Source organism: Uloborus diversus, unplaced genomic scaffold (assembly GCF_026930045.1).
Source record: "Uloborus diversus isolate 005 unplaced genomic scaffold, Udiv.v.3.1 scaffold_15, whole genome shotgun sequence".
NCBI lineage: Eukaryota > Metazoa > Arthropoda > Arachnida > Araneae > Uloboridae > Uloborus > Uloborus diversus.
Genome location: NW_026558209.1, coordinates 1,229,548 through 1,256,742, shown reverse-complemented (window position 1 = coordinate 1,256,742; position 27,195 = coordinate 1,229,548). Strand labels below are relative to the sequence as shown.

The window sequence follows — 27,195 nt, the reverse complement described above, 5'->3', positions numbered from 1 at the left end:
AATTGTGTCAGAAGAATTTTTTTTGTTGATTACTCGTATAGTTGTTCGCTAGATGGCAGCACGAACGATAAATTTCGAAGTCTGGACTAAATTCGAGCGTTGCATCGAAGTAGAAAAAACGTAGTCTCTTGAAAGCAAAGAAGTACGAATTCGGAGTTCCAAAGGAGGTACAATTTTTTTAATGTTCTCAAATTACTCTATTTTTTGTTTCGGTTGTATTCCATGAAGCTGAAATTTTTGGAACAAAGTTCATTCATTATTTCCGTTCCTTTCTTGAAGGGCCGAGGAGAGGTTATGTCAGCCTAATCGGAAACTAGGGACCCGGCTGTTGAGGGGGGGGGGGCGATCTGGGATCGGAATAGTATAAATTTTATAAATTTAAATGGCAGAAGGGGGACCAAACTGACATGGGGCCCATCGTAGCACTCGACGACCCTGCTTTCGTGTCCCGTTCTGTAGAAGTGTGTGGTGCTATTTTTTTTTTTTTTTTTGGACCTTAACTTTCCCTAATCTAATGCTGCTAAATTTGAGAAGGCCATAAATTTCTCACACAGATTATTCCTAATTTCCCCTCTCCTCAAATAACGAATGTTTTTAACGAGTGATTGTTTTAACTGCTGTAATGTAACCTGTTTAAACGGTTTTATATTTTTATTGTTATATAAAATTAAAATTATTATTTTTTATCATTATTTTGAGGTTTTTTACATATCTGTTAAGGCGCTTCCAGGTAGTTACGTGGTTTTTTCATCCTGAGTTTTGAAAATTAATTTTTGGAAGGAGAAAAGCCTCCAATAACTTTACATTGTTCGAGATTCAACTAATCATTTAATATAAATCCAAATTAAAAAAAAAAAAATGTTCTCCCCTGTAGATCTTCGTTTTGAAAGTTTTCTCATGATACGGAATCGGCTCATTTGGTTTACGAAAAGTTTGCCTTATGTTTTTGTTACTTGAGGGTTTTCTTTTTTATATTTTCTGCTTTCAAATGAAAATTTAAAAGCGGATTTTAAATTCATGGAAATATTAGTTACTTGCGTAGAATTTCAGTTTCCCCCCTTTTTTGCCTTGAGTATCATTGTTTAATGAACAGTTGTTCCTCCGTAGCTCTGTGGTGGAAGCTTCGTCTTCTAAGCCAGAGATCGTGGGTTCGATTCCCCGCAGGTGCCTTAAGTGCTATTTCCTTCTCTTGTGAGTAAATCTTTTCTGTCTGTGTGCGGAGGAAAGGCTCTTGGCAAGCAGTCCTCTATGTATGTAATGCTGTAGATTCTAAATAAATAAACTATAGCGTGCGTTATTTCCTCTTTTTTTTTTTTTCTTTTTGCGTATGTGCGTGTGATTTTTTACATGATGATACCATTCCATTTTTTTAACCCAAACTAAAACCAAACTGAATACCCAATGCTTGCATTCGACGAACCCCACCGGTCGATCGGTGAGTAACCGGTGCTAACTGCAACGTTCTTTAGAGCTACCGGTTAATAACTGGTTGCTTCCGATGTCGTTTTATGTAGAGCCGCTATATAGATAGGTCGACGCATCGGCTTAAGTTTAAGCATTGATTCGTGAACACCCGGTTAGTAACCAGTGACGTCATTGCTGTCACGTGAATAATTAACCAGTAGCTCTCGTCGAACGTAAGCAATAATTATTAGCTTAGGTTTGATGAGCTCAACCGGTAATGACTGATCACGTAACTGCTAGTAAAATCAGCTAATGCTAAAGCATTGGAATTGACGTCATTATTTTAACCGACGAGCTACCGGTTTGTCATCGAACCCAACCTCAAAGGAATCATCTCCGATGAATGCCTTGTTTCAGAAAAATTGAAAAGGAGAAACCCTCTGTATAAGTCTCTTTTCCATCTTCTTTCACCGCACCACCTAATGAACTGTAACGAATACTTTCATCCTTGTTTCGACGTAGAAGGTGGACGATACATCACCATCGGCTGAAGGATCGAAGGAAGTGACGTCATTTTAGCTCCGCCTTCTTTTTTCTCTTGTTTGTACCAGAAGTAGTTCCGTATTTCGCTACCTTAAAACAGGAGTATAACAAACGGAAAAGGGCATGATTATTGAGCTATTTTATTATTCCCCCCCCCCCCCAGCCCGATCCGAGAAAATTTATGGGAGTATTAGAAATGACGAGTGTGATTAACATACAAGTATAAAAAATATATTTACTGTTCTGTATTTTACAAAAGTATTTTCAGTTGTAATGTACAAAAAATAAATAAATAAAATAATAATAAAAATTACCGTTCTTAATTTTTAAATGTGTTTTCATTAGTTTTTATTTGGAATTTAAAAAAAAAACAATATTTTATTTTTTAAAGTATTAACTCCTGAAGAACGAGGAAGTGTTATTTCGCTATATGGGGGAATGTTGGGCAAAGTGAAATAGTTAATATAACTTACTTTTTAAAAAATGAACAAGTTTAAAATTTGTTCTGAAAATTAAGGTTCATAAAGAAAGAAAAATATATGACTTGCATTGAAATTTCTTTTTTATAGTAAATTTGTGTATCTCCATAAGAAAAGTGGAAATTTATCACTTCTTTTTTTTTATGGGATCATTTAATTAGTTTCATTTAATCGGACAAAATAGCCATTTCTGGTGAGTAAATTTCTTTGCATGAAGGCATTGCATTTAACTCCAAAATATTTTATTTTCGGGTAGTTTTTATTTCCTGGCATTGATTGACAAGGGTGTTCCGATGCCTGCTACATTTTCATAGCAAGTTTACACCTAAACAGTAAAACATTGTGCTTTACTTCAAATTTAGAATTTATGCAATTATTAGGCAAAGTGACAAGGTAAATTTACATTTTCCTATGTTCTGAAGAAGAGATTGGCATTGCAGAGCTATCAAGCAGATCACACCATTAAGAACTAACGAGGTTAGGTTTGTCCCAACCATAGCAAAAGATGATTTTTGTTTATTTCAAAAATTCATTGCATAATGTAAAAAAAAAAAAAAAAATTCAACTTGCAATTGAAAAGTTTAACTATTGTTTTTAAAAAAATGCATAGGCTTGTCAAGACTCACTCCCCTCAATGTGTACAGCATAATAATAGATGTTACATTTTACTATCTTTAAAACTCGCAACTAAGTATTCAGAAATAAATGCATAGTAATAAATTTCTCCCTGCACTCTCTTTACACATGGAGCTTTTCTTACCCTTCGTATTCCATAATGTCATTTATTATGAGTCAAGCAGCAGTAAAGGATTGTATGCAGTGGCGTAGCCAGGATTTTATTTCGGAGGTGGTCCATTCAGTGGCGCAGCGAGATTTTCATTTCGGGGGGGGGGGGGGTCTAAGGAAATTTGATAAATTAATATGCAGATCTTCAAAAAATAAGCAAAATAGAATTTAGAGACAAAAAATTTATTTAACTGTAATTAGTGACAAGTAATAATTTTGAATACATTTGAATTTAAAACAAGCAGCAAAAGTTAATGCTAGATTCCTCAAGAGGGAACTAAACAAAGGAGAAGTGCCTTTTGTTAGATTATAAACAGGTATATGTTCTCAGAATTTTTATCTACGAGTACTTCAAAGGCTCTATGCCTTACGTCGCCCCCTAATTTCGTGCCCCACTCCCCATTTAGTTCGGTTTACTGTTCTAATTCTCCTTCAAAAAAAAAAAAAAAAATCATATATTGCACAGGAGAAATATAAAAAACATATTTTTTCTTGTTCCTATTTCTTACTTGAGTAGAATTCTTGTTTTCAACACAATGCATTTTTTCTGCAATTATATATTTACACTTAGTCATTTTGGAGAAGGTCCAGATCCCCCGTTGGCTACACCACTGATTGTATGCTATAAATTTAGATCATAATTTTGGTATCTATCAAAAATTCTTTGTCTTCGATCATACTCATAAATATTTCATTTTCACTACTATTTAATTATAGCCGAGAACACAGTCAAAATTTGGTCAGTGCCAAGTGTCCACTCAGTATATTAAGGAGTACTTTATAAGAAACTGGTGTTTATGCATCACTTTTTCTCACTATATGGAAATACAAGGACTTTACTGCAAAAAGTGCATTTTCAAAATGTTGTATATGAGTGCAATATAAAATGAATTAAAATTTGTAGTACGGTGAGCTTAGCATACAAATGTAAGCATGGAGGAAAAAAAAGTTACAATCTTAAAATATGAATTTTATTATGCAAGACAAAATATATCATAGAAATACAATATACATCTAATTAAAAATAAAATGTGAATTTAAAAATACGGTATCAAAATGGAAGCAAAATAAGCAGACATTCAAATGCATAGGTATATAATATAAATCATCCATCATTTTTTCTAGACAATGCTAATTCTGTCAGTATAAGTTCTATGGTGGTAACAAAATGCTGGAGAAAAAGTTCCCTGATATTCCCCCTTCCAATTTAGCTCCAAAAATAGCTAGATAGAACGACATAATATTGGAAAAAGATAGAACCACCTTAATATAGCATACCTGCCGTTTTTGCAAGAAACATAGGCAGTAGATAATAGTTCGAAAAATATGAGGAAAAACAAATTTTTATATGAAAACAGATTAACATTCAAAATACTTCAAGACTTTAGTTGAAATTTTTTGGTTTAAAATTTGACACTGGTGACATTTGCAAACTCAAACGTAAAAGGATCACAGAATTTCTATTAAGCATTTCTGAATAAAGGTTTTAATGATTAATAAACAAATTTTATTTACAAGCCTTTAACAAAGCTTAACATGTTACAATAAAGAAAAATTATTTAAAAAAAAATCAATTCCAAACATGCATGCAAAAATATTGCGATCATCAGAAAGAAACGATTTGTGGGATACTTTTCGCAATTTTTTATTTTTCTTGTTGGGTTTAATTTCAAAGCTTTTTCAATAGAAGCAATTAAAAATAATTTTAGAATATTTATGAAGTTTTGTTTGGCAAAGTCAAAAACAAAATTCTTTGGTGTCCAAAAAGTTAATTAAAAAAGTAAGGGAGGAAAATGTTAAAGGTTTGGCGGCTTTGTGATTGAAAATTACAACTTTCATAGATGATACTTTGAGAAAATTTTAAAATACTCTGACTTTTTCAAAATTTCCCTGAGGGTTCCTCGATTTCCAGGTTGCGTTACCACCATGAGTTCTGTACTTCAGAGCCAGAATAGCGAAATTCACATAATCACTACTTTACAGGAGAGAAGAAAAGCATTTATCTCAAATGTATGGAAAAAAAGGGACCCGCACTCTTTAACACTGTAAATAATTACAGAGAATTTTTCCTTTTAGAATTGCCTTCACATGGCTCAATGCGGAATAGGAATCTACATACAATGAACTAATAAACAGAAAATCACAATTTTTGGATTTGTATCAGTCTGGCTCTGAGCTACAGAGTTTATGACAGATAAAAATTACTTTTTTTTGAGTTTTCCTTCTCTTGTTACGAGGAAGTTCACTACAAATGAATTCATTTTCATCAGAACTAATTGTGGTTACATTTGTTGTGAGCTCTTCTACTTGGTTGCTAGCAGGAATAGCCCAAGCCAAAACCCCCTCCAGTTTTCTTTTAAATTCTTCAGCAACACTTCTGCTATTTAAATTGTATGTGAGGCTCGAAATTTCTTTAAGCAACACACGACATTCGGATGCTTCTTTTTTTAGCTCTGAAGAATTTTCAACATTACTTTCTCCAGGCATGATAATTTTCCCTGCATTAGCCTGCTCCAGGGGACACACAGACTCAACATTTGTTTCATCCGGGAGGCACACAGACATGACATTTGTTTCATTGCTTTGTACGAATTCTAAAGCGAAGTCATCCAAAGTGTTGAACGCCGAATTAAAATAGGAAGGAGCAACTTCCTCCCATGTTTTGCCTATTGCTTTTAAAACAGCAAACATGTGTTTGCACGGCCACCTATACTTCTTCCAGTCAAAACATTCGCATGCTGGTACACCGTCACCATTCCTTGGAAATGATATCTTGTAAAATTGATCTGTCGTTTCACTTTTTGCAAGATGGTCCTTTTCCTCCCCGGGACAAACATTGGTAATAGTTTCACTTCTTTCCATCCTTTGTAGACAGTGTACAATGAAGTTGTGAGGACGATTTTGGAGAAACTTTGGAATTTTATTTGAATAACATTTAACAGAATTGTGGCTTTTAATATTTTTATCTAAGTACCTTTGAAATTTATCAACAAAAAAACTTGAGCATATAACTTTAATGACATTACTTTTTGATTTATTTTTGTGTCTAGATAAATAGCCATTTTTTAAATCACTATTCATACTTTCCAATCCATTATTTGTTTTTATATTAATTAAGAAGTCTGCACTTCTAAAGCACCAAACCCATTTTTCAACTACTGGTTCCCATGTATTGAGGTAATAATTTTGTAGTTTAATGCTGTCTTTCCATTCTTCACTATTTTTGAAAGTTTCGACGTGTGAAAGAAACTCTGCTTCAGATTCCGAATGAGAGATTGCCCTTAACATACTTAAAATTGAAGCTTTATAAGCAGTAACTCCATTGTCTTTTGCCCTCAACCATCTTTCCCAACTTTGTTCTTTGTAGAAATCACAAAGAAATGAATCTGTATTAGGAAATACATTACATATTGCATTCATTTCCGCCTCAGAGTAGTCGGTCATAAAATATTTGGGTTCCCACTGAGGATTCCAATTCTTTAGCGTTTGCAATGCTGCTTTGATTGCTTCTGATGTTTCACTCATGGTGACGAAAAGAGCAACGGGTTGATAATCAACATTTGTTTTAACTGCAACAAAAAAAACTGGTAAGGCATAGTTTGATGTTTTGTACGTGGCATCTAATAGACATGCCTCATTCCCATATCGCTGCATAAGATGTGTTTGAGATGCAGACTGAAACACAAAAAGGAATTGTTGGGAAGTTTCTTTTATGTAAGGCTGGAATAAATGCCTGTCTTGAGAGTTCCAGTTTTGAAACATTAATTGTAAGTTTTCTTGATCTATCTTTGAATATTGATGTCTTTTTATTGCAACATTAACCTTACTGCGTATTGCATCATTTGAAGGGAAGAATCTTTTGTTTGAATTAGATGGATATACTCCATCTGGAAACCAAATGCTTTTGTTAGAGTTCACAAATTGAGTAAGGTATCGTTTTACTTCGTATGTGGAATCGATACCCTCACCTACTAGTTGATGAATTTTCTCCTTTAAACGCTTATCCATAAGCAAAACATAGTTCTCAGAATCAGTATTTCCATGATTATGTTCCGACAACTGTGGAAGATACATATAGTAGCGTGTTTCAGATTCAACGTTTTGTGGGTTTAATTTTAAATCGGCCCTAAGAGTGCGTGAGCCTTTCTTTCTAAAAGCTTCTGTGTTTCTCTCAATTTTATATCCTGGAAACCTAATTATCTCTCTCACAAGAATTCGTGCTTTGCAGTCTTTCTTCTTGCTTGTCTGAGGAATGTTCCTGCAGCTACTCTTTAAGTATTCATGATCAACCTGAAAGTTAAAAAGAAATAAAACTTAATGGTTTACTTCACCAATACCATGTTTACATGAAATTTTTTTTGTTTTTCTATTGGAAAACATTTATTTGCAATTTAAGACAGACTTTCATTTACAATGAAATGGTACTCTTATTAGTAGGTTTTGCTGATATTACAGCTCTAGACCAGGAATTCTGAAGGGTAGTCACTGTCAACCAAAGGCGAAAAAAATGCTAGCCACTTTTGCACGTTGGGTAGCCATTTTTAAAAAACCTATTCATGCAGCACAAAATAAATATTATATTTGTAATTAGTAATATTAACAATAAATTAAAAAATTATGATACGCTACAAAAACAACAAAGTTTTACTGGATATATCTTTTTAATCTAAAGGTATAAACATACAAGAAAAGAAAATATTTTACAAATGTTTAAATACAGTGAAACCTGTGTATAACGATAACCTGTCTATAACAATATTTTTTTTTTTTTTGGTCCCAGCAAAATGTCGGCATGAATAATCAAACTGTCTATAACGATAACCTGTCTATTACGATATTTTTTTTAGGTCCCAACTGTATCGTTGTAAACAGGTATTACTGTATAATACAAATGCAGACAATTAAAACTAACTGAACGCAAATGTGCGAATTGATACATGGTTTGGTTTATTTATTACTCCGAAAATTTCTGTCACCTGATGCAATTTTTTTTTTTTTTTACGGAGTTTGGAATTGTAAAAGGCCATAAACACAAAAATGGATATTTTACCAAAATATAAATAAATAAAAAATCACGATCCTAAAATTAGCTATTGGGGGCTGCACTATTCAAATGGTTAGCCAGTAAATTAGCCAAATTTTAAAAGTATTAGTTGAATTTCAAAAGTCTCGGCCAAAGAATAACTTCAACTGATTTTAGTGCATTTTTTCTGTAGAAGTCTTTTATCAGAGAACGAAGTAATAACTCAATTTTGATTATCTTTTGAGGATGAGGAAGATTTTATTTCTGTGGAAATGTTGGAGAATTTCTTGTTTGTCAATAAATTTGCCAAATGAGAATTTTTTCTGCCGAAGTTACGATTTTATCGCATTTGGCGCAGAGTCAAATGTTAAATGTGGTCCCCGACTATATTTAAAAATATAAATACATGCAATGCCAGGAATCATTGATTTTGTTACTTTAATTGAAAATATTTGATCTGAAATGAACAGCGGGAAAAAAGCTATTTGTACAAGATCAAGGTAATGCTGTCTAGAGACTCAAGAGGAGGACTCATATAAGGATTAGAAGCTTGTTTTCATTGTACAATATTAGGTATTTTAACAAAAAAGAGGCACATGATTGAGACTCTTTTGGCGACTGGGACTCAATTCTTTGGTAGCCATTCTCAATGAAATGGTCGTATACATATTGTAAATCATGACAAACATCTGATTTTGAAGTGTTTGATTGTAACCATATCTAGTGAAGAGGATTAACTAAATGCCCAGTGGGTAGTTAAATAATTTTTGCATATTTACCCGAGGCCTGGGTAAATCGACAAGTCTTGCCTTTACGAATGTATTAATGTGCGTGCGTGAGTACGGATATAGCTTGAATTACAACAAAAACTGTTAGTTGTAGGAAGGTTTAAATTTTGTAGATGCAGCTCAAAGTTGTGCGTCTCCTTTTTTGATTATAATCGGATATTCCAAAAGGGATATTAATACGTTCTTCATGGCAAATCAAGGTCAATTTAACATATCAAATTAGTATCTTCAAGGCATCTCATATTCTATGTATTGTAGTCGATGTTTTGTGTACTTAAGGAGTACTGTTGAAACCAACCTCTCAATAAATTCTTATTATTTACTGTATGCAGTTGGTTTTACAGAAAATTTCAATTTTCAGATTTTAATGGAATTTTTTTACAAAATTTCACTTAAAATGTAAATGAAGCATTTGAACTAAGTAGAACCTTGAACATTTGAAATTGTACTGTATAATGTTTTATCTTATTTTACTAATTAGGATATTTATTTAGCACTAGTGGTACCCGCACGGCTTCGCCCGTAATAGAAAAATTAAAAGGTCTTTTGGTTCGCCTGCATTTACAAATAATGTATTGTGAATTTTCTCGTCAATTGGCTTGTACTCATGTTACGGTTCCACGTTATGATAATTTCGTATCTCGCCCATTGGCTTGTGCCCATGTTACGGTTACACGTTATGATAATTTCGTAATTTATGATAGTTTTTTTTCTTAAAATTGGAATAAAAAAAGAACCACATCGAATTTTTGAAAAATCGCTTCGAGGTGCACACCCCCATGCTATACTAACTTTGTACCAAATTTCATGAAAATCGGCCGAACGGTCTAGGCGCTATGCGCGTCACAGACATCCTACAGATATCCAGACATCCAGACATCCTCCGGACAGAGAGACATTCAGCTTTATTATTAGTAAAGATGAGGACAAAATAGAGTTTGTACTGAAAAATCTGATGTGTGAACATAGTATCACATTTTAAAATTGTGTTATAAATGATCCAATTGTACATAAGAGGATGATAGTTAACATAGAAGACATTTTATCATGCGACGACAACTAATCTGAAACACTTTTTATAACTTTAAATAGAATGCATAAGCAATGGGCACCTATATCATATTTTGGTTTAAAATTAATAAATATAAAATCAGCTTTTAATTAATTTTTGATAATTCTTTGCATGTTTACATTCATGGGTGATTGTTAATAACTATAATTAATGACTATGAAATTCGTAACATTTTGTCAACAGATTGATGTATAAAAAAAAAGAAAAAAAAACTTATAAAATAAAAGCTTCATTTTGAAACAACTGAAGTTATTTACATACTTTCTTACTAAATAAAATTTACTATAGCCTATTTATTTTTTTATTAATTTCCACATCAAATAGATTATGTTATTAGTTACTGAGCTGTTTGATCCAATACACCCAACTTTTAAAATAAATATAAATCCCAGCTATGCTTTATTATAAGGTACACAATAGAGCATAACTTTAAAGACACAATATTTTATACAATAATAATCCTAAAAAGAAGATAGGCAACAAATTTGTATTGGCGGAAGCTTTGTTCCATTTCTAATTATACACCCCCTCCTTCTTTTAATGAAGAAAAAATTATTATTAAAATGAAAAATATACATGAAACTAAAACTCCTCTAATGCGGATACTAACGGGACAACTTTTTTTGTCTGAAAATGAGGGGGTGTCTGCAGGACAGGCTTTTAATAATGTTATTTGCCTTTGAATACGGGAATTAAAATTGTCTGCATAAAAGGAGTGTACGTCAGGAGGGATTTTACTGAAAATATATATCTTTCAAACACAAAAATTTAGAAATAGAAATGTATGCTTACAGTTTCACTACTGGATACTTTTGGATTGTAAACTCCACTCCGATGACACTGAAATAGCTCAGAATTCTTGCAAATGAAAGGAACACCATCATATTCAATCAGTTTAGGCAGGTTCATCTGGAGTTTCCCATCTTCATACCTGATGTAATGGCCTGATGCATCAATGCTATCTATTTCACAAAAAGGAAGTTTATGTTTGTAAAATTTGATCATTAAATAAACAATTATTTCACGCATCAAAATATTTTCTTCGGGCATTGAAAACTAACATGTTTAGTTCTAAAATTCAACTTTATAGTTAAAAAAAACTTACAGCACTCATCAATTTAAGAGCAGTATTAAAAAACTATGTAGATTGTAGCGTGCATTTACAATTGCTTTAGCAACTGAGCAGCTGATGAGAGTGTACTACAAGCAAACTATTAAAGCACGAAAAGGCAGTAGTTTACGGTTCGCACTTTTCCAATAGTTTTCTTATAACATCCAACAAAATTGTATATGTCTAATTACTTCGTATATAAGAAATATTCAAATTCAAATTAAAAGATCTATTTTTAATCTGTCCAAAGGAAAGTTATATTTATCTAGATAATACTTTCATATTTATAATTCGAATTTTACAAATGTTTACGTTTAATATAAACAATAAACTTGTACATACCTGTATCATCTTTCACGGTCGACCTCTTAAATTGAAAAACATATTTGGTGTTTGTAGCGATCTCAAATGTGTGAATTAGTTTTTTAGCAGTGTCATAAGATGAAACATATCCAAAATAAGGAGATTCGCATTTGAGAAACAATTTCTCCCAACATTGAACATTATCATCCATTTTTAATACATTCATTGAGACAGCCCGACTTCCCGCTCGCGTAGGGATACTTCCGGATACTTCTCTGGTGGAAAGCTCGTTACGGCACTTCCTTCGATCCTTCAGCCGATGGTGATGTATCGTTCACCGACGTAGAACATCTCACTGAGAACATCGTCCCTCTAAAGCAATCGAGTACTGATTCAGAGTTCCAAAGGTAGGATTTTAATTATTTCTTGCTCAAAGGAATAAGAAATTTTTTTTCTGGTTCGTTTGTACTCCATGAAGCTGAAATTGTTGGAACTGTTTGCAAATTTGATTCGTTATTTCTGCCCGTTTCGTGTCACTAGGATGGATCTGTAGAAGTGGCGCAATTTTTACAACCAACATTGCTTTGCTTACTGCTGGTAAATTTGTCGTTTAAATTTTTTATAATTAATTTTCTTTGCTACGGATCGGGAAAAAGTCCAAATTTTTAGTCTGAAGGAATGAGTGAAACAACATTGCTCTCCGAGAAAACAATTTCTTGCACAGTTAAAGATTGTTTCAAAAGGCCACAACTAAAAATAAAAAAGAAGCAATAAATATTTAGGCTTATAATTTCATTTGTTGAATTTCTTGTGTATATTTCACCTGATGATGTTTTACCTACTGATCATTGAATTTTAAATATTTTCTAAACTTAGATAGAATACTTTATAATTATCCATGAATGTTTTGCGATTATGCTAGACTTTCTGCTTTACCAAAGGTTCCAGAACCCTGAGTTCTATTTAGGCAAATCAGGGTTTTCCGATATATATATCAGTCAATACAGATCGTGATATACAATATATTTCTGATATTTATTTTTAATAACTACGGTACTTTCAGTATAAAAATTGTATTAATCATACTAATATTGTTCATTTAATATTAAAAATAACCAAAAAGTTATGTGCTATGTTTTTATTATGTATTACATCATTAATGCAGCAAAGTAATATGACATTCCTTTTTAGTTTATATTCATAAAATTATTAGTATTAATGCAACAGTTTTAATTCATATTAAAAGTGCCTAATTAAATATTAAACAATGGTCATAAAAAAAGAAAATGTCTAATGACTGTGCACCAACCAATGCATATTTTTTTTTTTTCTGAATAAAAGAACTGAAAAAATAGCTAACAGAAGAAAAATAAGTAAAACAGCTAATGCTAAATTAATTCCATGAAAATTGATTAAAATGTAAAATGAAATATTAGCTACAAATAATGAAGGAAACATTGATTTTAAGTCTACATATTGCAATAATAAAGAGTGATTTGAGGATGCATTTACTGTTTTGAAGACTTTAGTGTATGCTGATACGACAATTTGTTGGTTTTCTATGAATTTTTTTAATGTATCAAGGACTTTTGTTACACCCTGCTTATCAAATATGCGATCTATCTCAAAATATCGGATATTTTCGATAGTTTTGAAAATATCATTTATTTCCTCAACATGAAGGAAATCGTTTAATTTCTAAAGGATCGACCTCAAATAATGTCACGATTAAATGTTGGGGGGAGGGGGGAGCGGTTAGCAAAATTATGATCGTTTGTGGCAAGTGGGAGGGAGGGGAATTGCTTTTTGGTTCACGTATGACAAGGGAGGGGAGAGGGTAAGGTGAAGTGCGAAACTTTGTGACAAAGGGGTGGGCCAATTATGTTGGAAAAAAAGTGTTTCGTCTTTTCTGGACACCCCTCTGGGAGGCTTCTGCTGATGCTTCGAATTGTTTTCCTTTTTAAATAGACGTTATTTTTGAATGTTACTCAGAAATTTACTTTGTTTGTGGCGCAGCTTTTCAAAGAAAGTCCATTTTTTTAGGTATCTAAAGTATCAAAAAAAAAAAAAAAAGAGTCAGTGTCCCAAGAGGGCTATGATAAATGCACTGTCTAAAATTCATAATGATAGATTATTATCAGATGCTGCATCAGAAGAAAGAAAACTAGTCGACTAGATACAAGGGTGGTTCGAAAAAAAATAGACTTATTACTTCCTTTTACAAAAAAGGAAATATTGTATTCGCGAAAAAATTTTCACTCAAAAATCGGCCTTAATTTCCATTTTGCTTACCCCCGAATGAATGTTGAGTTTATTTTTCAACCCGACCATACGTGGATATTTGCCTAGGAACGTACAGACATCCGAAATATGCATTTTTACGATCCCCGAGGTAATTACAACGAGTTTTCTCATGACGTCTGTATGTACGTATGTATGTGTGTATGTATGTCGCATAACTCATGAATGGAATGTCCTAAAAAAAGTTGAAATTTGGTACTTAGACTCCTAGTGAAGTCGAGTTGTGCACCTCCCTTTTTAGTTGCATTCGGATACTCCAAAGGGGGTCTTTTGCCCCTTTTTGGGGGGAAATCATAGTTAATTTCGATGTAAACTCAAGTGGTGTTATAATTTGGCGGACACTAGGCGATATATCGCCAGTCTTTTGATCGCCAAGTTTTTTCGCCAACTTGGCGATAAATTTGGCAATTTTTTTTTTAATTATTATTATTTTTTTTTAATTTGGTTTTAATTAGGCCACTGTTGGTGATATTTAGAGAGTAAACTATTGAATCCCATTAAAACTGCCAATAATGAGAAAGTGACATTAAGTTGGAGTAAAAGGAAGTCATGTGATGCACACATCAGCTGTTTTATTTCGGAGTTGCGTCCCTCTCAAAAGTGGCAGTTTGGTATCCTCCATGGGGGAAAAAAATGAAAAAATTCTAAGTTGACATCTTCAGTTCGCGCATGGCGCATAAGGTTGAATGTTTGAAAAAATATGTTCAAAATTGAATTTTTCAAAAAATAATAAAATTAGTTTTTTTATATTTTTATAACGCAATAGCCATAAATTGTCAGTATATGGTGCAGTTTGAAGCTAAAAAATTTTTTTTATAGCTTTTACATTTGTTGTTTCGTTTGCGCATATGCCTTAAATTGTGCCCAATCTAAAGCGTATGCGCGAACTGAAAGATCTTATGTAAAAGCTGTGAAATATTTTTTAGGCTTAAACTAAGCGATATAATGACAATTTATGGTTGTTGCGTTGTGAAAAATTACAAAAAACTGATTTAATTAATTTTTGAAAAATTCAATTTTTAGCATATTTTTTCAAATTATGCGCGAACTGAAGATGTCAACTTAGAATTGTTTTATTATTTTTCCCCGATGGAGGGTACCAAACTGCCACGTTTGAGAGGTAACGCGATTCCAAAATTGAAAAGATCGATTTTTTTCGAACCACCCTACAGGTTAACTGAGGTAGTGAAATGTGATTTTCCTCTCAAAATTGATGATTTATTGTATACTGTGTGTGTGATCGTTCTTTGTGATGGACGTGAAACGAGCTGATGTGTGCATCACATGAGTTCCTTTTACTCCAATTTAATGTTATTTCCCCATTATCGGCAATTTTAATGTGATTCAATAGTTAACTCTTTAAATATCACAAACAATGGCCAAAGTGAAACCAGATTTAAAATTAAAAAAATCCGCCAAATTTGTCGCCAAGGTGGCGATAAAACTTGGCGAACAAAAAACGGGCGATATATCGCCAAGTGCCCGCCAAATTATAATACCACTTGAGTTTGCATCGAAATTAACAATGAATTTCCCCTAAAAAGGTGCAAAAGATCCCTTTAGAAACTCCCTGATGCAACTAAACAAGGATGTGCACAACGAGACCCCACTAGGAGTCTACGTACCAAATTTAAACTTTCTAGGACATACCATTCTTGAGTATGCGACATACATACGTACATACAGACGTCACGAGAAAATTCGTTGTAATTAACTCGAGAATCGTCAAAATGGATATTTTGCTTGTCTATACGTTCTTAGACACTTATCCACGTGTGGTCGAGTCGAAAAAAAAAAAAAAAAAAATCAACATTGATTCGGGGAAAATGGAAATTAAGGTCGATTTTTGAGTGAAAATTTTTTTGCGAATACAATACTTCCTTTTTTGTAAAAGGAAGTAAAAACAGCAGGGGAAATTAAATGTTTCTAAACTTGTAGCATTTTCCATATTACGGCTGATGCCGTATCAAAATTGTATGATGATAAACAGTAGCCAAATTGAAACCTGATTTTAAAAAAAATTATCGCCAAATTTGTCGCCAAGTTGGCGATTAAAAGACTGGCGATATATTGCCAAGTGTCCGCCAAATTATAACACCACTTGAGTTTACATCGAAATTAACAATGATTTCCCCCCAAAAAGGGGCAAAAAAACCCCTTTGGAGCATCCGAATGCAACCAAAAAGGGAGAAGCACAACTAGACCTTACTAGGAGTCTAAGTACCAAATTTCAACTTTCTAGGACATTCCGTTCTTGAATTATGCGACATACACACATACGTACATACAGACGTTACGAGAAAACGCGTTCTAATTAACTCGGGGATCGTCAAAATGGATTTTTCGGGTGTCTGTACGTTGCTAGGCATATATCCACGTGTGGTCGAGTTGAAAGAAAAAAACTCAACATTGATTCGGGGGTGAGTAAAATGGAAATTAAAGTCGATTTTTGAGTGAAATTTTTTTCGCGAATACAATACTTCCTTTTTTGTAAAAGGAAGTAAAAAGGTATTGGGATGTGATGCATATGTCCAAGCTGGTTGCAGTCGGAAAGATAACCCAAAGATAAACTTTGCGAGGACAACGGGATTGCTGAATCCTTTCGGAATTGCTGGGGTAATTCATGATGCTGTGCAGTCAACTTCGCCTTAGATTGGGCAGAAATCCTTTCGCTCTTCTTTACTTATAATAAAGCTGAAAGTCTCTCTGTCTGTCAGGATCTCTGTGACGCGCATAGCGCCTAGACCGTTCGGCCGATTTTTATGAAATTTGGCACAAAGTTAGTTTGTAGCATGGGGGTGCGAACCTCGAAGCGATTTTTCGAAAATTAGATTTTGTTCTTTTTCTATACCAATTTTAAGAAAAAAAATTTCCGAGCAAATGATCACAACGTGGAATAGTAAATTACGAAATCATCATAACGTGGAACCGTAACATGGGCGATCCATTTAACATAGCCAATTGGCGAGAACTTCATCATCCATTATTTTTTAATATACAGGCGAACCAAATGACTTTTAATTTTCTACTACGGGCAAAGCCGTGCGGGTGCCACTAGTATCTCATAAGACTAATGAAAATGAAACGGCCGACTCCTGCATTCACACGTGGCCGAGCCCTGGATTTCAGTGCTCCGACAACTGTAGCAGTTTTTTGTATTTATCTGTAACTTGGGTTTTAATACGGAAAGGTTTATATTTCTGAAACAAATGAGTGAACCACTATCAGGAAAGTACAGCCTAAAATTTTACCCTATTTTTTTTTCTATTGATTGCTGAAATTTCTAGATTGACAAAGAGTAATGGAGCTCTAACCCTATTAGATTCTTCAGATAGTGCTAAAAAAATTTGTCTAGAACTATTTTGAAGTGTAATTTACTTGCTCAGAATTGCAGTTTCCCTCCCCTTTTTGCCACTAATATAATTGTGTAATGAACATAGTATATTAGTGGTAAAAAAGGGGCCACTAATATACTTGTTTAAGCATTCGCTTAATGTTCTTAAAGATGTCTAGTAATGATTATGAAGTTATTCTTAGTTGAAGTTAGCATCTCTCTGAAAGAGGAATAAGAAAAAAAGTGAAATCCCGTTACAACGATTACCGGTTCAACGAACAAAACGTTCGGACCCGTTTTAATATCCTTTAAGGGGGTCCGGGACACAAAAATCGTCAAATTTTGCAATTTTTTTAATGATTTAAAAAATTACTCCGTTTTCATCTGCTTGAAAGGACGTTCGAACCTTGTTTCTATCTTAATTAGAGTACCATTCAAGGTGGCAAAAACAGTTCTTACTTTCTAAACAGAGCCATTCAAGGTGGAAATCCGCTCATGCTGAAACATAAACTGATGTGTGACAACAAAAGTTTGCTATGCGCATTCGATTTCTGCGCACTAAACGTGAGGCACCTTGCAAATACACAAGGGGGTCCGCAAGTCAACTACTATTTCAATTTGTCTTGTGGTCAGCACTTCATAATTATTATTACTTCATAGTTTTTGACTTTTCATTTTATTGGCCGCCGTTCTAACATCCGGAAATCCGAATCTTGACTGCCATGCCTCTGGCTATTTAAAAGTTTCGCCCGGTAAACAGCTGGTTGAGGAACTCATTTGTATATTTTCACCATGGAGATAAATAAATCAAGATGCTCCATAATCAACTGTAAGTATGCGTTCGTGCGCATCGTGACTCTTATTACACTCAGCGACTATAGGGCGCTATTTCAATTAGATCTTGGTGGGGTGAGTTCACTCCCTCCACAAAAGCATCGAGGGCTGCTTCAGCAATAGGCTCATAAGCACTGCACCTGCCAGCTGATTGGCAACACGTTATGTTCTCGGACGAATCCAGCTTTAGTTTGCGGGTTCGTGATAGCCGCATTCGTGTTATACGCTGTGCCGGTGAACGCTGCCTTCCAGAGTGCGTTATCTAACGTCATAATGGCCGAGTTATGATCGGGGGGACTATTTCGTATCATGGCCAACTCAGCAGCTACGGGTAGAGGCTAATCTGAGTAGTAACGAGTACATCCATAGCGCTGGAGCCCAAAGTCGGCCCCTTCCTTATAGTTACGAGAAATGTTCGAGATTTCTTTTCAGTACGACACTTGCAACTTCTTCCGTGGCTTTTTACTTCTCTTATATGTTGCTTATTCAGCTTGTGTGGGATTTCGGATTTGGTTAGTCGACGTCCAGCTTCAAAGGACGGACTTCCACTGCAATTATCTGCTTGAAGCATGCATTAAACAATTATGCACTGTTTTCAACTTCCCACTACAGCCATTTACTGCAAATTTCATTTCATTCGGATGATTCCCTCATGGTTTTACTTTTTTTTTTTTTTTTTGCAAACAGAGTATAGTTTTATGTATCTTCATAAAACTAAACTCATGCATCCACAAAGGTATTGGCATTTGTTTTCACAAATCCCTATTTATTTTGCATGTTTTTTGCTTATGGCGCGTAGAGATGCTCATAAAATGTCGTCCATTCACAAAAAACCAGACAACATACAGTAAAAAGGATTGTGCGGTCATTTGTAACATAAACGTTGAATATTTGATAGGAAATGAGCATTTAAAGGAATTAGTTTTTGCTTCACATTTGGAAAAGACAGGAATGTTAATCCTTCATAGTTACATAGCCAAGCAGACTTGGCCAATTATTAAAAAGTCCCAGTTGAATAATGCGAAAATCCGGAAAGATATTTACTGTCTTGCAATTTACTCTTCAGTAGTTCTTGTAAAGCAGATGCATTGTAGTAGATTTCTTACCAACCAGTCTGACGTCACTCATTTACTTTAACAATTATGTGATTTGCAATAATAGTTAAGGGGTCTAAGGACCCTTAACCTTCAAAATTTTCTATTTTCTGGAAACAATATATGTTATACATAATTTAAACCTGAACAATTTAAAACCTAATTTATTACCATACGTCAAAAACTTTTCAAGTTATCGTGAAAATGCGTAAACTTTCCCCATAGAGATTTATGTTTACAGCAGCTGTTTAAGCCTCTTTTTCTCAAGTGCCGGTTTCTCGTTTTGCGCGCATGATATCTTAGAAAGTTTTTTATGTATTTCCATAAAACTTTTCATGCATGTTTGTCTGGTTTATTTTTATGATCTGAACCTAAATTTTAACTAAAAGTAAAAGTTAATATTAAAAAATATATATATTCCCCCCCAAAATTTTGGAAAATTTTGATATTAACTTATAAAATTTCAAAAAAAAAATAATAAATAATTTTAAAAAAAATAAATAAATTTAGGTTTAGATCATAAAAATAAACCAGACAAACATGCACAAAAAGTTTTATGGAAATATATAAGAAACTTTCTGAGATATGCGCTCAAAACGAGAAACCTGAGAAACCGGCACCCGAGAAAAAGAGGCTTAAACAGCTGCTGTTAACATAAATCTCTATGGGGAAAGTATACGCTTTCTTTCGATAACTTGAAAAGTTTTTTGCGTATGGTAATAAATAAGGAATCAAATTGTTCAGAATTAAATCAGGCATAACATATATTTTTTCCAGTCGATATATTTTTTCCAGAAATCTAACATTTTGAAGGTTAAGGGTCCTTAGACCCCTTAAACTGTTTGGGAGTAATATCTTGCCATAGGGGAGGGTGGCCCAAAGCGGGTAGGCCTTGGTATGCCCCCCCCCCCTGGTATATACGCGGCGATGCATACGTATGTCGTGTTTACATGAACACTTCCGTGTTTTAATCAGTCCCAGCGAGTCAGCAGTGAAGCGGCAGGGCGCAACCAGGTTTAAAACTAAACAAAAAATGATACATACATAACATTTCTTTAAAAAAAATAAATAAAAATAAAAAAAATTGATTTGAATTTTGACCTTTTGAATTCAAATTATGTTTTTCGAAATCACGAGTGTGTGTGTGTGTGCATGTAGGCGTGTGTGTGGGGTATGTGTGTTTGTGGGTAGGGGGTATGTGTGTGTAGGCATATGTGTTTGTGTCTGTGTGCAGGTCTGAGTGTGTGGGTAGTTGTGTGTATGAGTATTTGTGTGGGGGGAGGGAATGTGTATGTGTGTGTAAGGATATGTGTTTGTGTCTGTGTGCAGGCATGAGTGTGTGTATGTATGCGTGTGTGTATGTGTTCGAGTGTGTGTTGTGTTTGTATGTGTGTGTCGGCGTGTGTGTGTGTGTGTGTGTGTGTGTGTGTGTATGCGTGTGTGTGTAGGATATTGACGCAACCTGGAGACGGTTTTCGCTATAGGAGCAGCATCGTGAGGCGGCCGGTCGACGGTGGTACTGCAGAGGGTGCTGGTGGGAAAATAAAATCATAGGACATCAAAACAGTTAAGTGAGAACAATAAGCAATCTTGATTGCTCAAAAAAAAAGGAAGTTTTGTAACTTGTGATTAGTCGAAGACCAGCTTATTTTATTGCTTGTCAATAATATTATGTTATTCTGACATCATCCACCTACAAACTGCGGTAGCCATTTCGTTTGTTTCTGTGAACTTAATGTGTGTGTCTTAAAAACGTGCCTTCGGGCAAAGCGGGTACCGGATTTAATCATATATTTATTTATAATTTCTTGACTCTTGTGCTGACTTAGATTTTCTATTTCAATATAAAGGTATAGCTTTAAAATGTTATTTTTTAGGATGGCAATTAATTAGTCTATTAATTTAATCAGCTATTTCTTTATGTTTTATAAACAATTGTGCTGACTTGAAATTGCATAAGTTCAACTGTTTTATATATTTTTATATAATGCCAGGTAGCCAGTCAACTACTTTAATTGTTTATAACTTCATGTTTGATTGGCAAATGTACCAAACCACAATTAGGTAAACTTACCCGCTTTAGGCTCCCAAGTAGGGAAAAGCGGGTTTTTCAAATGTTTGTAAAGTTTGATAAAAAATAAATATTGGATTTGAAAGAATACAAAAATCACTTTTTATTTTGAAGTTCAAGAACCCTGCAAGGAAACAAAACCAAAGTTTTTGCCATAAAAATCCCTAAACTATAATTTTCGAGAGTTCTTCGAAAACCTACCCGCTTTGGGCCACCCTCCCCTACATCTCTTTTCCAAATTTAAACTTTTTTTTGATACAAAACTTCGACGAAAATGTCATACTTGTTCTAGTTTACCGACCAATTGGCATTCTGGAGACCTCGATACGCTGGTGTTAAAATTCATGTATTCAGTTCTATGCTTCCACTTAAATAACGTACTTGAGGAATGATTTCTGGAATGTGTGAATGTTAAAAAATTCAATTGGCAAAAGAAACCTATTGATTTGTCTTTTTTTTTTTTTTTTTCAGTGAAGCAAGAGACACGAAATGACGCCAGGGGCTTCATAAAAATACAAATTCACATCAACAGAAAAACGATCAGGGAAGCAAAAATGACGGAAACAATCAAAATCGACGATTCAAAGCACAGCAACTCCCTTCAGTTGGAACTGGGAGTCGCCGCTAACCTAGTGAAGGGGTATGCGCCCGGCTGGAACCCCGCGAATGGGAAGCTAGACATCCTCAACAGGCCGAATGAGCAACCCATAAGCCTACAATCTCCAGCGCCCTCTGGAGAAAGAGGTGAGTGGGGCTACCCTGTGATAAGCTTGCACGAAACTGCAGAAAGTCTGATGACTGAATTGCTTGGGTACGAGATAGATGACGCTTCAGCTATAGACGGTGCGCCCCCTTCTCTTCCGGCAGGGCCCCTGCTACTATCTGCGCCGACGGGGCAAAGGGCAACGAAAGAGCTGACGGACACTATAGGCGTCCCTCTGGAAGATCCCAATCTCCGTTATGTCCTCGTCAAACTCATTCGCCAGGACGAGACAGTGCTTCATGCGGTCAAGCAGCATGACTTTTGGACCACAGTCCCCGTTTCACGACCTGACCCCCGGATCGGGGTTAAGACCGAATTCACGCGTTCCATGGCAAGCCTGCGCCATTTTCCAGCGTCGGCGACTGAGGATACGTTCCCTGTTTTGACGCGAGAGGACGCCAACGCCTACTTGGCTCAGTTCGCGCAATACGGCACCCACTTCGTTTCGTCGGTGTCTGTTGGTGACCAAGTTGTCCAAGTGTTTGCTTACGACGCAACACGTTTCGAGAAAGTGAAAGAAAGTTTTGAAAAAAACGATTTCGCTGGCTGTGCGGCTGCCGAGTTCGCGTATTATACAACGGATGCAAATGCGGGGCATTTCGGCTACGTGAAAAAGTACGGGAATATTCTCTGCTTCAGCAATAGCAAAGCATTTCGGAATAGCTTGAGCAAAGGGTTGTGGAAGGAGAACTTTTGGGCCAAACACGACAGCGTGTTCCAGATTTTCAGCGAAGATACCGGTGTCTCTCGCACGTGGTTGAATGAAAATCTCACGGGACAGGCACCTATCGGACTTACCCTCGCCCCACTATCAACAGTTACCGAGGACAGGCGAGCGACCTTGTGGCGTCGCATTTTTAAAAGAGCCATGTCGACAGTTTTCGGTGACGCCATTAATCCTAATTTCAAACCGCGAGCCGACCCTGATTTTTCTAAAATGATTCTCGAAGACACACCCGGTGTCGTTTCGACCATCGCTACTCCGACCATCAATGTCTACAAAGCGCGACTAGACCTGGATGGAATGCAGTTTAGGACGCAGGAAGAAGTGAAATTTTTTACCTCTTACGGATATGTCATCAGCGGCACGTCAAAGGAAGCTGTCGATTTGCCTGGAGAAAATGTCCGATTATTCGGATACAAGTTGGACATGAGGGCAACCGGTCGACCCAACATCATCTCGCTGAGTCGAAAAGGATTCGATGGTCTGCAGCTCGGTTGCGAGCATTTCCTCGGCGTGGCACGTTTCCAGACCGTCGACGGGAATAAACATTTTCTGGTAGCCGACGGTTTACGCTACGATTTGGATGAAAATGGCTGGCCGTCTGTCACCGATGACGTCAGGCGACCGCCGAATGCCGCCTATTTATCGGACTTGAAAGACAGTATCGAGTTTTCGCTGGCATTTGGTGAGGCTGTCCTCGGAGTACAAACTGGCACAGAAGGTGATAGCCCAACGCAACAGCTCGCCCGCGGCTACCTGAAATGGGTCGGGAAGGTCATTCCGTCAGATACCCAAGACGGAGACCTGCTGACTCTGCGCTTCCGAGCGCTCGACTTGAGCAACTACTCCCCCAACTGCGGATATGGGGCATTCGTGCCGATTTTACCGGCGACCGAGTACGAAACTTCAGTGAAGAAAATTCTGAATTTCCTCCAAGAAATCCAGCGTGAAATAAATGAAAACACCATCCAAATTAATCAACGCAGACTAGCCGAATTAACGAACGTCACTGCCGAAACTTTAAACGAAAATATTGTACAGTCCGGGAAACTACTCGTTGGTCTGATCAAAGCGAATGCTCAATCATCAAAAGACTTGTCTGGTTACTACGATTCTGTCGTTGCTGCAAATGAGAAAGAAGCCAAGGCTCAGCAGAACAAAATCGAAGCTTTATCGAATTGTGTTTTCGAGCAGCAAGTTGAAGTCGATAACGCTGGGCAAAGATACAAAGCTGCTGTTGAAAAATGGGAAACTATGGAAGCCATCAAGTGCGGCTTAGACGTAGTAACCAACATTTTTAGCTTGGGCACTGCCATTGCAATTCCGTCCAGTACGCTTGAGGGAGTAAAAGAGCTGTGCACAATAGCACAGCGTGTCCAGAAGCTGCTGAATGTGCTTAATGCCGCGATGAAAGTCTACAGTTCACTGTCTGGCTCGATACAGAATATCGATGACGCCCAAAAAGCGCTGGATGGCATGGACGGCAAGGGTTATGGCGATATAACAGTGTTACATTGGGAAGAATTGCTCCTAAATTTGGGTACAGTAATGGCTTATGGACCGAGTATTCCCGAGAAAGACGGAGTCGTTAACGCTTTCAAGACCCTCGTTGCCCGTGGCAAGGCACTAGCCAGTGCTCAGTCAAATCTGCTGCAGATCCAGCGCGACATTTACACCACTCGGTGCCAAAAATCATTGAGTAAGCGTGAAGCAGACCGCCTGGAAAAGTTAGTCGGCACCTTACATCCAAAGAAAATTCAAGAGCTGGACAGAGAGTCCATCGACCTCGTCGGATTGACCCGCAGTTTGGACTACCAGCGCCAGCAGATGTTCGCGACATTGGCTAAATCTTTTCTGATTCAGGATCGTGCTTTGCAGTACGCGTGGCTGCAGAATCCGACGCCGATAGCGAGTTATAGTCTGTTGACTCTCATGCGCTCTCGCATCACGCAAAGCCAGGAAACGGAAAGAGCTAAATCCCTGTTGCTGCAGTATCAAGCTTCGACGACCAAACCCATCGGCATCGACATCAAGGGGGTGATAGCCGATAGCGTCAGCAACGGGAGTGCGTTCGAGATCACGATCGATCCCAACCATCCTCGATTTAGGGAATACGTCAACCTTCGCGTTCTATCTGCAGTCGCCGAAGTCGTGGGCGTAAAATCTACCGAAAGTGGAAAACTCCTCGTTAAGTTGACTTTCGAAAACAAGCCCTTCGTCGACCGCAACGTCGATCGCGAAAACATTCGCTTTCACACCCCACGGCGCGAACGCACTTACGAGTACGACGTGGCTACGGGAGAGCCGAATTTCGCCGACGAAGGAAACTCGTGGTCCGAAGGGGTGAACTGCGTTACGCCTTTCGGATCCTGGTCGGTATCGCTGCCCAAAACACAGATCAATCGCGGACTGGTTTTCGAAAACGGCGTTACCGTCGACATCCGGCTGAAGTTCACCGTCAAAGCCAGAATCGTCGATGCGCCGACAAGAGTCGTAGATGGTGCGCAAATCGTCGCCCGTGCCTTAAAAGTCGAAACTCTGCACAGAAACGCCGTGGCACAAGCTGGCATTAGAGGTTCGCAGGACAGCCTAATCAAAACGTTATACGACGCTAACAACGCGACCAACGGCTGGGATGTCGTCTTCAATATGGCACTCGAACCGATCAACAGGGCATTACGGGACCAGTACGACGATCTCAAGGACAACACCACGTACGGAAACATTATCGATGCAGTCACGGAAATCAAAGAAACGAGTCGAGTCACGACGATCAAAAAGTTCCACTTGGAATACGGTTACCCGCTGTTAACTTTTGATGAGAACAATGCCAAGACTGTCAAGCTGGCGATGCCGATTGAAAAGGGAACGTTGACCAAGTGCGATAGGTACGAAGACAATCCGGAGGAGTGTGATCGAGAGGTCAGCATAGCGGGAAACACGCTCACCGCCTATGTCGAACTGTCGAAGGTGTCGGGAAGGACTCCGGAGGGCAACAACACGTTGGACGTAAAGCTAAACATGGCCGAGGGTGCTTTCAGCGTGGAAGACATCGAAATAAGTGACGAGGAGAAGGTCGAGCTGAGTAGAAAAATCAAGGCTTATTTCGTTGACAACAGAGTGGAGTATCTCATCAACAGGCTAGACCTCACTCACAGTCCCGTCACCGACGCCATGAAGCCGAACGGATTTCTGTTTAAGTTGTTGAAGACGGAAGGCAACGTGGGCATCTTGCAGCTCTTCATCCAAACGGGAAATCGCGCTCTCAAAAACGAGACTCAGGCTTACCTAAACAACGTGCCCGAACCGTTACCGGAAGGCAGCGAGACTTCGCTGCTCGTCCGCAGTGGCTTATTCTTTTCGGAAGTTCTGCCACAGAGCTTGGATAAGTCTAAAGGGTGGAGTTTGATAGGAAAAGAATCCCTAGACAGTAAAAAATGGTACGGGGAGTTCACCAATGCGCCCGTTTCAGCTACCGACATTGATTTGAGCTCGTTGAATTACATGAATTTTTTTGACGGCGGTTATCCCGACAGCGTATCCTATGACTACTCTCTCCCGGAAAATAAGATCACTTGGAATTTATCGGGGATGACAATGAAGCCACAGAGTGACGGACAGATTAAACTATTGTCCTCGAAGGAGCACGTGACTAAGGTTATTGAATATCGTGATATCTACGCTTTGTTTACAGGTCATTCTTACAGTCAGAAAGATATTCAGACCAAGATACTCTCGAACGTCAGTGCTGTCATAGAAAATGTAATAGAGGGCGCTGAGCGTGACCAAACTTTTATCTCGAAAATAAAGAACTCGACCCTGATTGCCAGTGGCCATGTATCCGGAGGGGGCCTTTGTGGTGAGGATGACAAGGGAGCCAAAATTAATAAAATATTACAGCATCAAGTTCCTCCGAAAATCGTGCTATATCTGGACAAGATCAGCTTTGCTCCAGTCTCGTTGTTCGCGATTAAAAATTTGCTCTTCCCAAAAGATAATTACATTAATTTTGAAAAAGTGGCCGTACCGGGCGAGATGCTCATTTTAGGCAACTTTCATCACGCAGAAAAGGACGCACAATCGCAGAGCTCGTTTTCGTCCTACTTCTCCTATTTTTCTTCTTTTCTTCCCACTTAAGTAGGAAAAGTCTCGCTCTTTAACTTGAAATTCATAGTTTCCCTATTTTTTGACTTTAATCACTTCCAGAAGAGGTGAAAAATTTGCTGTAATTTCAACAGTTAACAAATTAAATTCTATATTTCTATTGTACCTATGCACTTTTGTCTGTCTTTTTGTATCAGTAATTCTGTTTTGCTTTTCATCAATTGATCATCAACTATTAATCATCATAATCAACATTCTGTTTTTGCATCAGAAAAAAAGAAGGACGTTTCAAGTATTTTCATTAATAGGTAAAGTACGAAAATTTTCCTCCGCTCACATTCCAAACAACAGTAATGTAAACACACCAGTAGTGCAGGGGTGCTCACCCCTTAAAGGGCAAGACCGCTCCCCCCTGAATATCACGGAGACTCCCCCCACCCCAAAGCAATGGCCCCCCCCAA

The 27,195-nt window shown here is 36.9% G+C and overlaps 1 protein-coding gene across 2 annotated transcripts; it reads left to right on the top strand.

The window, feature by feature from the left end:
- On the top strand, positions 1–26,899 carry LOC129233010 (uncharacterized). 2 transcript variants are annotated; one of them, XM_054867091.1, is made up of 2 exons: positions 1–167; positions 21,615–26,899. In XM_054867091.1, exon 2 carries the CDS (start codon positions 21,698–21,700, stop codon positions 26,765–26,767), a length of 5,070 nt encoding a protein of 1,689 aa, XP_054723066.1. In that variant the 5' UTR covers positions 1–167; positions 21,615–21,697; the 3' UTR covers positions 26,768–26,899. The 2 variants fall into 2 exon arrangements, with proteins under 2 accessions (XP_054723066.1, XP_054723065.1); XM_054867090.1 differs by lacking the exon at positions 1–167 and adding an exon at positions 11,860–11,916.
- Positions 26,900–27,195: the final 296 nt, after the last annotated feature.